The 11,361-nt window shown below is 50.6% G+C and overlaps 1 protein-coding gene across 2 annotated transcripts; it reads right to left on the bottom strand.

Annotated features, from left to right (window-relative positions):
* Positions 1-3,048: 3,048 nt before the first annotated feature.
* LGALS4 (galectin 4) lies at positions 3,049-10,490 on the bottom strand. Of its 2 annotated transcripts, XM_056136885.1 has the most exons (10): positions 10,446-10,490; positions 10,095-10,183; positions 9,140-9,344; positions 8,093-8,227; positions 4,197-4,223; positions 4,062-4,100; positions 3,866-3,895; positions 3,549-3,637; positions 3,298-3,463; positions 3,049-3,195 (listed from the first exon to the last, which is right to left on the bottom strand). In XM_056136885.1, exons 1-10 carry the CDS (start codon positions 10,488-10,490, stop codon positions 3,049-3,051), a joined length of 972 nt encoding a protein of 323 aa, XP_055992860.1. The 2 variants fall into 2 exon arrangements, with proteins under 2 accessions (XP_055992860.1, XP_055992861.1); XM_056136886.1 differs by lacking the exon at positions 4,197-4,223.
* Between the last annotated feature and the right edge of the window lie 871 nt (positions 10,491-11,361).

Genomic DNA, 11,361 nt, shown 5'->3' with positions numbered 1-11,361 from the left:
TCAGTTGAGGCCTCACTAGGCAGTGCTCAGGGATTATTCCTGGCTCTGAACTCAGGAATCACTCTTGGCAGTCCATGGGAGACCATATGGGATGCTGGGGATCGAACCTGGGTCAGTTGCATACAAGGCAAGCTCCCTACCTGCTCTACTATTGCTCCAACCCAAAATTCTGGAAATATTCTTGCAATTTGACAGAGGAATTTCAGTTCTTCACATCTTTTCAGTTACTCTGGGAGAGTTAGAGCTTGCAAGTAATTCTATCCAGCTGTCATGCCTCTAAATCAAAGGATTCTAAGAGAAGCACAGATTTTTGTTTTGGTTTGGTTTGGTTTTGGCTTCTTTGGGTCACACCCAGTGATGCTCAGCTTACTCCTGGCTCTGCACTCAGGAATTACTCCTGGTGGTACTTGGGGTACCATGCTTGGGGATTGAACCCGAGTAAGCCACATGCAAGGCAAACACCTGCTGTACTATCGCTCCAGCCCCAGACATATTTTAAGAGCTTCCAGGTCTGTGGAGATGGACTCTGACAGCTGATCCTGTGGCTTTCATGGATGCTTGCTCACTCAGAGACCCAGACTGGAATTACTAAAGCAATGGAGAGAGGATAATAAGGGATTGACTGCTTGATGGATAATTTTTTTCAATGCATAATAGCAGCCACAGAGACAGCACATGGGTTTAAGTGCTTGCCTTGCATATGGCCAAGCCTGGTTCCATTCTCAAACATCACCAGGAGTGAGCTCTGAGCATAGAGCCAGCAGAAATCCTGAGCATAGCTGGTTGTGGCCCCAAAACCAAGACAAACAAAAGTGCACTTCAGAGGCCCAAGATCACTGCTGGCTCCCTGCTCTGACCTAGTCAGTCATTACACCTATCACGCCTTGGTTGAACTTTGATGGGGTACGTAGTAATATTAGTGTCTTAACTGAGAGTGGAGCTACCTTCTTTGTCCTTAGAAATATCCAGGACATCCCTTGGCTAACTCCATGTAAAGAAATGGGGGTAAATGGGTTCCCCAAAATGAGGACATTTACTCATTGGTAACACTGAGTTACCATTATCAAAACTTCCTCTTTAACTCATTCTTTACTAGTTGTCCCAAAACACCATCCCCTTTTCTAGGGAGAGACATAATGCACACCTTAGGAAATTGTTTCTTCCCCCTTGGGAAATAGGCTTTTTTGTTTGTTTGCTTGTTTGTTTGTTTGCTTGGGGGTTTGGTTTGGTTTGATTTGGTTTGGTTGGCACAAGCCAGAAATGCTCAGACATAAAGGGACTAGAGAAGGTGCATTTGCTTTTGCTGCATTTGTTGTTATTCTGACTGGAACCATGGAAGTAAGAGTGTTGCCAGCAGGAGATTCATCTCCAAAGGCAGAAAGAATTGCTCTTCCATAAACACATCAGTTTGCTGGGGATTTACACTGCGCATCCATATTCATTCTAGATAAGTTTTCTTAGTGCTACATGCACATGCATCTATTTGAAATGTGTGAGGGTACTTAACAGCTAAAAGTGTCCAATGTAGTACGAGAAATAAATTCTGAGCCAAATGGAAGCAGAAAATAAGATTTTCAAAAAAACAGTTATGCAGTGGCAGAGGTTTTTTAAAAGGGGGAGTTGAGATCGTTAAAGGAAGTAGTCAAGTGGATTCCACACTAAAAAACAAACTGGCTGTAATTCTTACTCTATTATAGAATATATCCCCATCCAGGGAGTATTTCTATTAATCCAGAATACTCAATAGGAAATGAACAGATGGTTCACTAAACAAAGGGACTTTTATTCCAATTCAACTGCAAAAGAAAATTATTTTAGAATAATTGTAAAAGGCTTCCCCCCTTAGGAAGAGATGCTTTAGCAACATTAGTTTAGGAGCTGGAGCAAGAGCACAGCAGGAAGGGCATTTGCCTTGCACCCAGTTGACACAGATTTGATCCCTGGCATGCCATATGGTCCCCCGAACATCACCAGGAGTAATTCCTGAATACAGAGCCAGGAATAACCCCTGAGCATCACTAGGTGTGACCCAAAAAGCCCTCCCCCCCAAAAAAAAATTAGTATGAGACACCTTCCATGGGAACAGACTGAACAGAAAACAGTGAGAGATCTTTCTGGTAACTCAGATCTGTGCTTCGTGTGTTGTTAATGACCCTAGTGGAAATTCTAGGCCTCCCAGCCACACACTCTAGGGTTAAAGGCAGCTCAGATAGAGAAGGGAGCACCAAATAAAGGGTGTTGGGAAGATCCGCCCAGGATGGGAGATGCATGCTGAAAGTAGACTGTAGACTGAACACGATTGCCACTCAATTCCTCTTTTGCAAACCACAGCACTCAAAAGGAGAGAGAGAACAAAAGGGAGTGCCCTGCCACAGAGGCAGGGTGGGATGGGGGAATGGGCAGTGGGAGGGATACTGGGATTAGTGGTGGTGGAGGATGGGCACTAGTGGAGGGATGGGTACTCAATCATTGTATAACTGAAACCCAAGCACAAAAATTTGTAAGTCTACAACTGTACCTCATGGTGTTTCACTAATAAAAATTTAAAAAAAAAAAAGAAAAAGAAAAAGAAATTCTAGGCCTCCTCTTTGGACTTAGTCTTCCCAATGTTGAGGAACTTTTCCAGGAGTGAGGTGACCGCTTGGCTTCATTCAATGTTAAAATGTTTAGATTTCAGGGGCTGGGGTGATAGCACAGCAGGTAGAGCGTTTGCTCAATTCCCAGCATCCCATATGGACCCCCAGCACCGCCAGGAGTAGTTCCTGAGTGCAGAGCCAGGAGTAACCCTGAGCATTGCTGGGTGTGACCCAAAAATGGTTAAAAAAAAAATTAGGTTTCAGGTGAGTCCTGGTTCTTACTGACAGCCTTATGGTGTGGCTAGATGCATTCCCCATCCGTAAGAGAAAGTCGAGTTTGCCAGCCTGCTGCAGAGGACTATCAAATGTTAAAGAGGCTGGAACACACACTCAGATACCTTCAGACATTTTATTAGGGGCTTTGATGAGCCTCTTGGGGAACTTTCTGGGTCCCCCGGTCCCTCCCTGTAGCTCATATCTGGACGTAGGACAAGTTGACGTCCCCGGTGATCTCCAGTATGTCCACTGTTTGGAAGGCTGAAAGACGATGGGAGAAGTCAAACAAGTGCCTGCCGTTGGCAAACACCTTGAAGCGATCTGTGCCAGCGCGGATGGACAGCTGCAGGAGAGAGGTGGGTGTGAGATGGGGTGGAACAGGGCTCCCAGCTGGGTGGGGGGGGGGGGGAGCTGTAGGGGAGGAGAACTGGACTCCTGGACTCACATCGAAAAACTCCCCTCGAGAAAAGGGGTTGTGGGAGACGTTCCTCTCCTCAGACCCCCAGGCGCCATTCTGGAGGCTGTTCCGCACGACAACACCTTCGTCCAAGCGCGGGTTGATGTGCAGGGCCACCTCCCCTGTGAGCCCTACCTTGAAGTTGATGGCAAATCTGGTAACAGAAAGGTGGGAGTCAGCACCTGGTCAGATTCCTGAGAATGAGGGCTGTGAATCCCACCTCCACCTGGGGTCTGTACCTCTTAGCCGAAGAGGGTACGAAACCCTTGATGATGATGGTTCTGCGGGTCATCAGGCCTCCTTGGAGTTTCCCCGTATAAGGCACAGGCTGTGGGGAAAAAATGGAGTCCCATCATCTTCCAATTACCAGATTTCAAAGCAAGGTACCCACTCTTCCTAGGCAATGCACCCCCATCTCCCACTCCTTCCCCTCTGCACACTCTACTTCCTCCTCTCCAGATACTCCCAAGCAGGGCTCCCCACCCTCAATCTCTTTCTGTTTACCCAGATCGCCCTCACACAGTCTGACCACCCCCCTCCGCAATGGCTGTCTTACCGGGTTGAAGACTGGGGCTCCCTCCATGGACTGGTCAGTGAAGAAGAGAGAGAATAGAGCTGTCAGCCAACATTTACAGCAGATCACTGCACACAGGTATTTCTCAGGGTGCTGGGTGTGCACGGTTGGAGAGCCAACCCCATGTCCCCCCATCCTCACTCCTGGCCCCCCATGGCCACACAATCCTCCTACTTACAGGCAGGTTAACTGGTGGTTGGGGAGCCACTCCAGGACCCTATGTACAGAGAAGACAGCGAGAATTAGGGGGTTCAGAGTCCTCAGGCACTGCACCCCACATCAAAGGAAAATCTCCCTCCTGTCAGCTACTTACAGGATATGCCGGGGGTGCCATGGGCATCTGTGAACAGACAGGGAGAAGGAGGAGATGAGGGTCAGTCCCCACTCAGATCTAGGGGTTTTAAGAGATGCTTCTCCAAGACAAACCCCGCCCCCCATTTCACCATCCACAAGAACCCTGAGGTCAAAAGAAGTGGCAACAGATGGTTCAATCCTAGTGAGTTGACTCTCTCTGATGAGGGACCTCCACTGCTCAATAAGAAACTGCTTTATCATCATTGTGCTTTGGAACCCGGTGATGTAGTGGGGACTACTCCTGGCTCTGTGCTCAGCTTCACTCTTGGCATTGCCTGCAGGACCACGTGCTGCCAGGGACTGACCTCAGACGATGTGTAGAAAAGCACGTTCTCCATCCTTTGAGCCATCTCTCCAGCCTCACCCCACTGTAGGACAAGGTCTGTGCTGGGGCTCAGCAGCCTAACCACACTCAATCTGCCTGCAGCTCTGGCCTCTGCCCCCAGCACCACAGGGTACCTCAGCACTGTGGGAAAATGAGCCCTGAGCCACCCGTCAGGAATAGTCCCTGAACTTTGCCAGATACCACCCAAAAAAAACAGAATAAAAATTGGGTGCCGGAGAGAAAATATAATGGGTAAAGCATGCGGCTGACCCGGGTTCAATAGCCCACACTGCATATGTGACCCTGAGACCCCCCCACCAGGAGTGATCTCTGAGCACAGAGCCAGGACTAAGCCCTGAGCACTGCCGAGTGTGACTGAAAAAAGAGCAAGAAAAAAAAATTTCTGATCTCATCCACTGCCAGCTGTGCCAGGACCTCACTGTGCCCTCCCCTCCCCCCAAAACCTGCGGACCATGCTGAAGTGACTCTCCTCAGACTACCCGCCCCCACCATTTCCCTCTTCTCGAACTTCAACTTGATGCTCCCTCTGACCCCACTGGCCCCGCATCTCTGGGTGCTTAGGAGTCCTTGGGACTCATCACATCCTCCCTCCTGCCCTCATAGACCATCTCTCTCTCTCTCTCTTTCTTCCTCACCTTCTGTCCAGACATTTCTTCCTCCTTCCTCCCACTTTCCCCCACCCCCTCTCTTTCATCTTATGCCCTTTCTGTCTTGGGGGGGGCGGGGCACGGTGGGGCTCCCACATAGTCCACAGAGTGAGTCTTCAGGGAGTCCCAGGCCCACTCGCAGTGAAGCTTGACCAAGTGGGCTGGACAGTTCCATACTTGGATCAGCGACTTTGAGGACTACCCTATAATGATGAGGGAGAGATGGGAAATCCCAGGTCTGCACTCATGGCCTCGCTCCTGCAAGGAACATGCTTTTTCCTTTTGCACCTTCTCCCAGCCCCTTGTTCTATTTTCTGTCTTGTGTTCCACTAGAAATTATTCTGAAGTCTCTTCAGAAATAACTTTACAATTAGTTTCCTTTTTTTTTTCATGTCATGATTGCTCTGTGTGTAGGTGGGGGAGGGGGAGTAGGGGTGTGTTACGGGCTGGAATCCAGGGCCTCGTGCATGCAAGGCAAACACACTTCCATTCAGCTACTTCCCGCTGCCTGGCTGGTTCCTTTTTTTTTTTAAGGGTTTTTGAGCACATTTGATGATGCTCAGGGCTTTGTCCTGGCTCAACACTCAAGAATCACTCCTGGTGAGGCTTGGGGACCATATGGGGTGCCAGGGATCAAACCAAGGTTCACTTTGTGCAAGGCAAGGGCCTCCCCTGCTATACTATTGCTCCAGTACTTGGTTTCTTGTTTAAAAGGTGTGGTTGGTGTGTGACAGAAACAGGGACACCTGTAGGCTAGGGTCACCTTAGGGACGAGGACATTCCTCGGGTCCACCTCCTGCCTGTGGAGTGCAGTCAAGCTCAGGCCAGCCTGCCGCCAAACAGCCCCATGACTTCAGCAAGTTCTCTAAATGCTTTATGTCAGGGAGCCAGAGAGATGGTACAGAGGGGACAGGGCACTTGCCTAGCACAGAGCCAACTCAGGATTGATCCCCAGCATCTCATATGGGGTCCCAAGCAGGATTAATTCTTGAGTGGAGAACCAGGAGTAAGACAAAGCATCAAAACAAAATAAACCAAACTCTAAATGCTTTATGCCAAACCACAGAGGTGGTTCAAAGGGCTGGAACTCATGCAAAGCGTGAGGGAGCCCTAGATTGGATCCCTGGCATTACATGGTCTCCCAGGCATCATCAAGAGTGAGCCCCAGGGGCTGAAGCGATAGCACAGTGGGTAGGGCATTTGCCTTGCACGCGGCTGACCCAGATTCGATTCCCAGCATCCCATATGGTCCCCCAAGCACCGCCAGGAGTGATTCCTGAGTGCAAAGCCAGAAGTAACCCCTGAGCATCGCCGGGTGTGACCCAAAAAGCAAAAAAAAAAAATGAGCCCCACATTGAACCCTCCTGATTGTAGCCCTGCACCTCAAGTCCCCCAAGAGTTATCCAGAACAAACCCTGACCACTGCCAAGCTGTGTCCTCAACAAATAAAAATGAGTAAATGCATTAATTTCATAAACACACTTTGCCTCCGTTTGCACATGTGCAAAATGGGGTGGTGCTCACAGAGCACTTTCCCTGTGAAAGTGATGGGGTGGTCTTAGGTTGGGAAGTCCAGACTCTTCACTGAGAGCCATGCCTGGAGTCTTGAGGGTGATATGCTGTGGGTGTTCTAGAACATTCTAGTCTCCACGTCATTGAGTCGCTGCAGACTGGGAAGTGGAGCACCTAGGGCTCATGTCGTGTGTCTGCTCAGATTTCCCAGAGCTGCTCAATCATTTCCTGGTCTTGGCCATGCTCCCTGCAACCTCATTCCATCTATTATGTGCTACTCCTTAGCAGTGTGACCCCAGTTTCCCCAGGGCTCACCCTACTAGCACTTCCTGAGAGCTTATCTGTTTCTACAGGCTGCCCCCCTTACTTTTTTTGTTTGTTTCTAATTTATTTATCTTCTAATTAAATCCCATTCCCCCCCTTAAATAGGGACCCTGATCTCCAGATCCTAGGGCCATGCCTAATTCGTGGGGGGAGGGGGGGAGGGTATCTGAGGATTAAATTCAAGGTCTTTTGAGGAAATATACAACCAGCAAGGCTCAGGGGACTTCTCCCAGTTCAGTGCTGGGGTTTACTCCAGGTAGTGTTCTGGGGTGTTTGTGATGCTGAGAATTTAACACGGGGCTCCCGTGGGCAAAGCACTGCCCCAGTCCTTTGAACCTCCTTCCAGCACACCCACACTGGCCTGTGAACTACCTGTGGTCACAGAGCACTTTCTTCCTTCCTTCCTTCCTTCCTTCCTTCCTTCCTTCCTTCCTTCCCTCCTTCCTTCCTTCCTCCCTCCCTTCTGGCTATCTCCCAGCCATACCCACTATCTTTTATACCCAGTTCACATTTCACATTCCTTCTACAGGAAGCTTGTCCTAGTCTCCCCATTCCACATCCCCATCCAGGCCCAGACTGCTGTGACCCATAATGTCAGGTGATGAATGTGGCCAGGGGCTGCCTCAGTCAATGCCGGCTCAACAACCTCACTCAGCAGAGGGACCCGCTACGAATGATTCTCAGGAAATCAAACAGGGGTCAGAGTGACAGTACAGCCAGTAGGACATTTGTCTTGCACGAAGCTGCCAGGGTTCAATCCTCAGCATCACATACAGTCCCCTGAGCACTGTCATGAGTAATTTCTGAGTGCAGAGCCAGGAGTAACCCCTGATAATCGCCAGGTGTGACCAAAAAAAAAAAGGAAATCAACCACAAGGAGGGAGGGAGGGAGGGAGGGAGGGAGGGAGGGAGGGAGGAAGGTAGCAAGGAAGGAAGGAAGGAAGGAAGGAAGGAAGGAAGGAAGGAAGGAAGGAAGGAAGGAAGGGGAAGGGAAGAGAAGGGAAGGAAGACAAACTTCCCACCTACCTGGTTGGGGGTGGGATTGCCACCAATGAAGTTGATGGATCTGACTGTCAAGTCCCCATCCACCTGCAAGTGAGTAACCGCCTGGATTGGGATCCGATGCCCAAACTCATAGAAGGGATTTCCATTCACCATCACCTGGAAGGAAAGGGGAAGGTTGTCAATAACTCAGTAACCGTGGAAAGGTGAAAACAGGAAACAAGGAAATTTTCACTCTGATCAAAGTCTGAGAGGTGAGCTGGAACCTCAATCAGGAGCTCAAGAGTTCTAAAGTCAAACTGAGGTCAAAGGTCAGTTCCACAAGTGAGGAGAGGTGGCTCAGCAGAAAATACATGCTTTGATTGAAGTGAAGTCCTGGGTTCCAGCCAGGTACCAAAGGAGAAATAGCTCAGAGATGGTCAATGAGAGTGGTTGGAAAGCATGATCTGAGATTGGGAAAGAATCAAGTCAGACTCTGTTTTGGACTTTGAGGTCTGCTTGGGGTTTTTGGGTTTGGGAGGGATTAATTGGGGGTGGGGACCGTCTCAGGGCTTGTTCCTGGCTCTGCGTTCAGGGATCACTTGGTCAGCCACGTTCAAGGCAAGTGCCCTAACCACTTGTATTATCTCTCTGGTCCCTTGAGGTCTAGTTTTAAACAGAGACTGCCTGATCCTAACTAGCACCTGACTCTGAAAAAATAAGGCAGTAAGGGGGCCAGAGTATTTGCCTTGCATGCAGCCAACCCAAGTTCAATCCCCAGCATCCCAAATGGTTTCCTGAGCGTGCCAGAAGTGATCCTTGAGTGCAAAGCCAGGCATAAACCCAAAACTGCTACATGTGGCCCAAAAATAAAATAAAAGTAAAAAGAAAAATATGGAGGTGGAGAGATAACTCTACAAGAGGGGCTGGAGTTCATGCTGGGTATGAGGCCCAGGTTTGACTCTGTACACCACACAGTCCCCCACAGCCATCCAATATACCCTGGCAAACAAATCAATATAATCAAAGTCAGTAATAAAAGAAGCAGAGGAATTGAGGGCAGGGAGAGATCGAGAGGCACCTGACTCTGACCTTGTAATACTCCTGCATGATCATCACCACCAGCTCAAAGGGCTCCCCCTTTTTGAAGGGCATGCTCTTCTTCCTCTCCTCTTCGTTCCACTGGCCTGACTGCCGTGAGTTGAAGACCACCTTGTCCCAGCCATCAAAGCGGGGGTTGAAGTGGAAGGCGATGTCGGCCTCTGGTTCCGGCCCCATGGCAAAGTTCACTGCGAACCTGGGGGACAGGATCTGTTCCCCAAGTGTTCCAGCCAAGTTGCTAGGACTGGATAGGAGCTCCAGGAAGCCCTCTCAGTCCCACCTTGGGGTGGTTCGGGGTGATGGGAGGTGGGAGCAGAGGGGGTGAATGGAACTACTAACCAAGGGCAGTGGGGGGCGGGAGGGCGGGCATCGCCCTGAGTCCCAACAGGTAGAGAGACAGATTCCCAGGGCCTCCTTCTCTTCTCTTACTCACTGACACCCCCAACTCCAACTCAGATTCTCTGGGCACTGTCCCAGCTCCCACAGCTCTCGCAGTTCAGGCCTCCCTGACCCTCCAGCCATGCAAGCCGAGAGCCCTAAAGCACTAAAGTCAGAGCATTCCCTTCTGGATCACCCTGAGCTCTCCAGTACTCAGTCAACCCCGGGGCGTAGGTCTTTGTACAGGCCCTCCTTTCTCCTTCAAGGCCCTGCCATAAAATGTACCCCCAGAAACTTCCTTTCTCCTCCTTCAGTGCCTCCTGAAATGTTCCCTCCTGGGAGACCATCCTTGGCATCCCTATTCAGAGGGACAACGACCAGCTCCTCCCCACCTCCCCCATCTCAATATTGGTCTCCATCACCATGTGTGTATTATGGGCCTGATGACTATTTTTCCTATTTGGGGGGAGTTCTCTCCAGCAGTGCCAGGGTCTGAGGGGACCTCCCTGTGATCCTTGCTGGCCGTGTGGCTCTGACAGTGGCCCAGCCCAGCATAGGGATCCCTCACCTCCTCATGTGCTCGTTGGTCTCTCCTTGGATGTAGATGGACATCCCGACACTGAGGCCGCCTGGAATGGGACTGCTGTAGGGCAGTATCTGCAGGAGGCACCGGGCAAAGGGACTCAGTGGTCATGCGTACAGGGCGGCCTTGTCCCCTCATGAGGAAGTCCCCCCAAATCCCTTTCACAAGAGAGAGCCCCCAGGGGTGAGGGTCAGCACGAAAAAAGGGTTGAGTGTTAAGAATGAAATTTCAGTGGGAAGTAAATCAAGTCCCTGAGCTTTAGGGAACCTGGCGAGTTGGCGGGGGTGGGGGGGTGGCCAGGGTGAGCCCAGATCAGGGCCTGGATCTGTATCTCACCGGGTTATAGGTGGGCTGGTAGCCAGGTGCAGGGACGAAGGTCATGTTGAGAGCTGTGCTGCAGCTGGTCCTGTGGGCAGAACTGCTGGAGTGAGGAATGGGACAGATGGCAGCTGGGGGTGGCTCTTATACTTCTGCTCAGAAGGGAGGGGTAGGAAGGTCTCAAGGTTCACAGAGACTATCACTCGGGGATCTCAGGCTCAGGTCTTCCCAAGGGGACTACAGACTCCCTTCTCTTATCTGCCTCACTTGTAGCTGGCTAGAACCTGACTCATCTGGGTCAAGCCTGTGGGACTCAGGTGAGGACCCCCCACACACACACCTCAAGACCCTTCTTGCAAAGAGGAAGTGCTGTGCTCTTCAGCCCTGCCAGCATCTTATCAAATCCCTTGTTAGCACAGGGAGGGTGAGGCCCGGCCGGTGGGTTGGACAGGGAAGGGCAGCAGGAATGAACCAGAACAGATGGGAAATGGGTGTGCATGAACCCAGTGGGTACTGGGTGCTGCAGACACTCCCAGGACCCTGAAAGCACACTGAGTTGCTGCCAGGGGTTGGGAGTGTGACTCGGTGTTAGAGCACATGCCTCATACATGAGCGGTCCTAGATTTGATTCCCAGACTGCGGGAGGAGGTGCTGTGTGTTCGCTCCCTGGCTTCACTGAGCTTAATGTGTGCTATGTACACTGGTGGTGAGCACTGAACTCTGGGCCCTCCTCCCACGTCTGCCTCTCCTCCCTTCGTGGCAGTGTGATCTTAGGGCAACACCTTAACCACTGTGCTGTAAAAGCTGGTTCACCAGCTCAAAAGTTCCTTAAAGTTAAGTGCTCTCGTCAACATTTGCAATCTAAGAAACTTTGACAAGGCGTGAACTCCACAAATATGTCTCCCAACAAACATCCGGAGTTGAAGGTCTTTGA

This window comes from Sorex fumeus, unplaced genomic scaffold (assembly GCF_029834395.1).
Source record: "Sorex fumeus unplaced genomic scaffold, SorFum_2.1 ptg000122l, whole genome shotgun sequence".
In the NCBI taxonomy this organism is placed as follows: domain Eukaryota; kingdom Metazoa; phylum Chordata; class Mammalia; order Eulipotyphla; family Soricidae; genus Sorex; species Sorex fumeus.
Note: the sequence above shows the minus strand (reverse complement) of the source record. Positions and strands in the feature narration are given on the sequence as shown.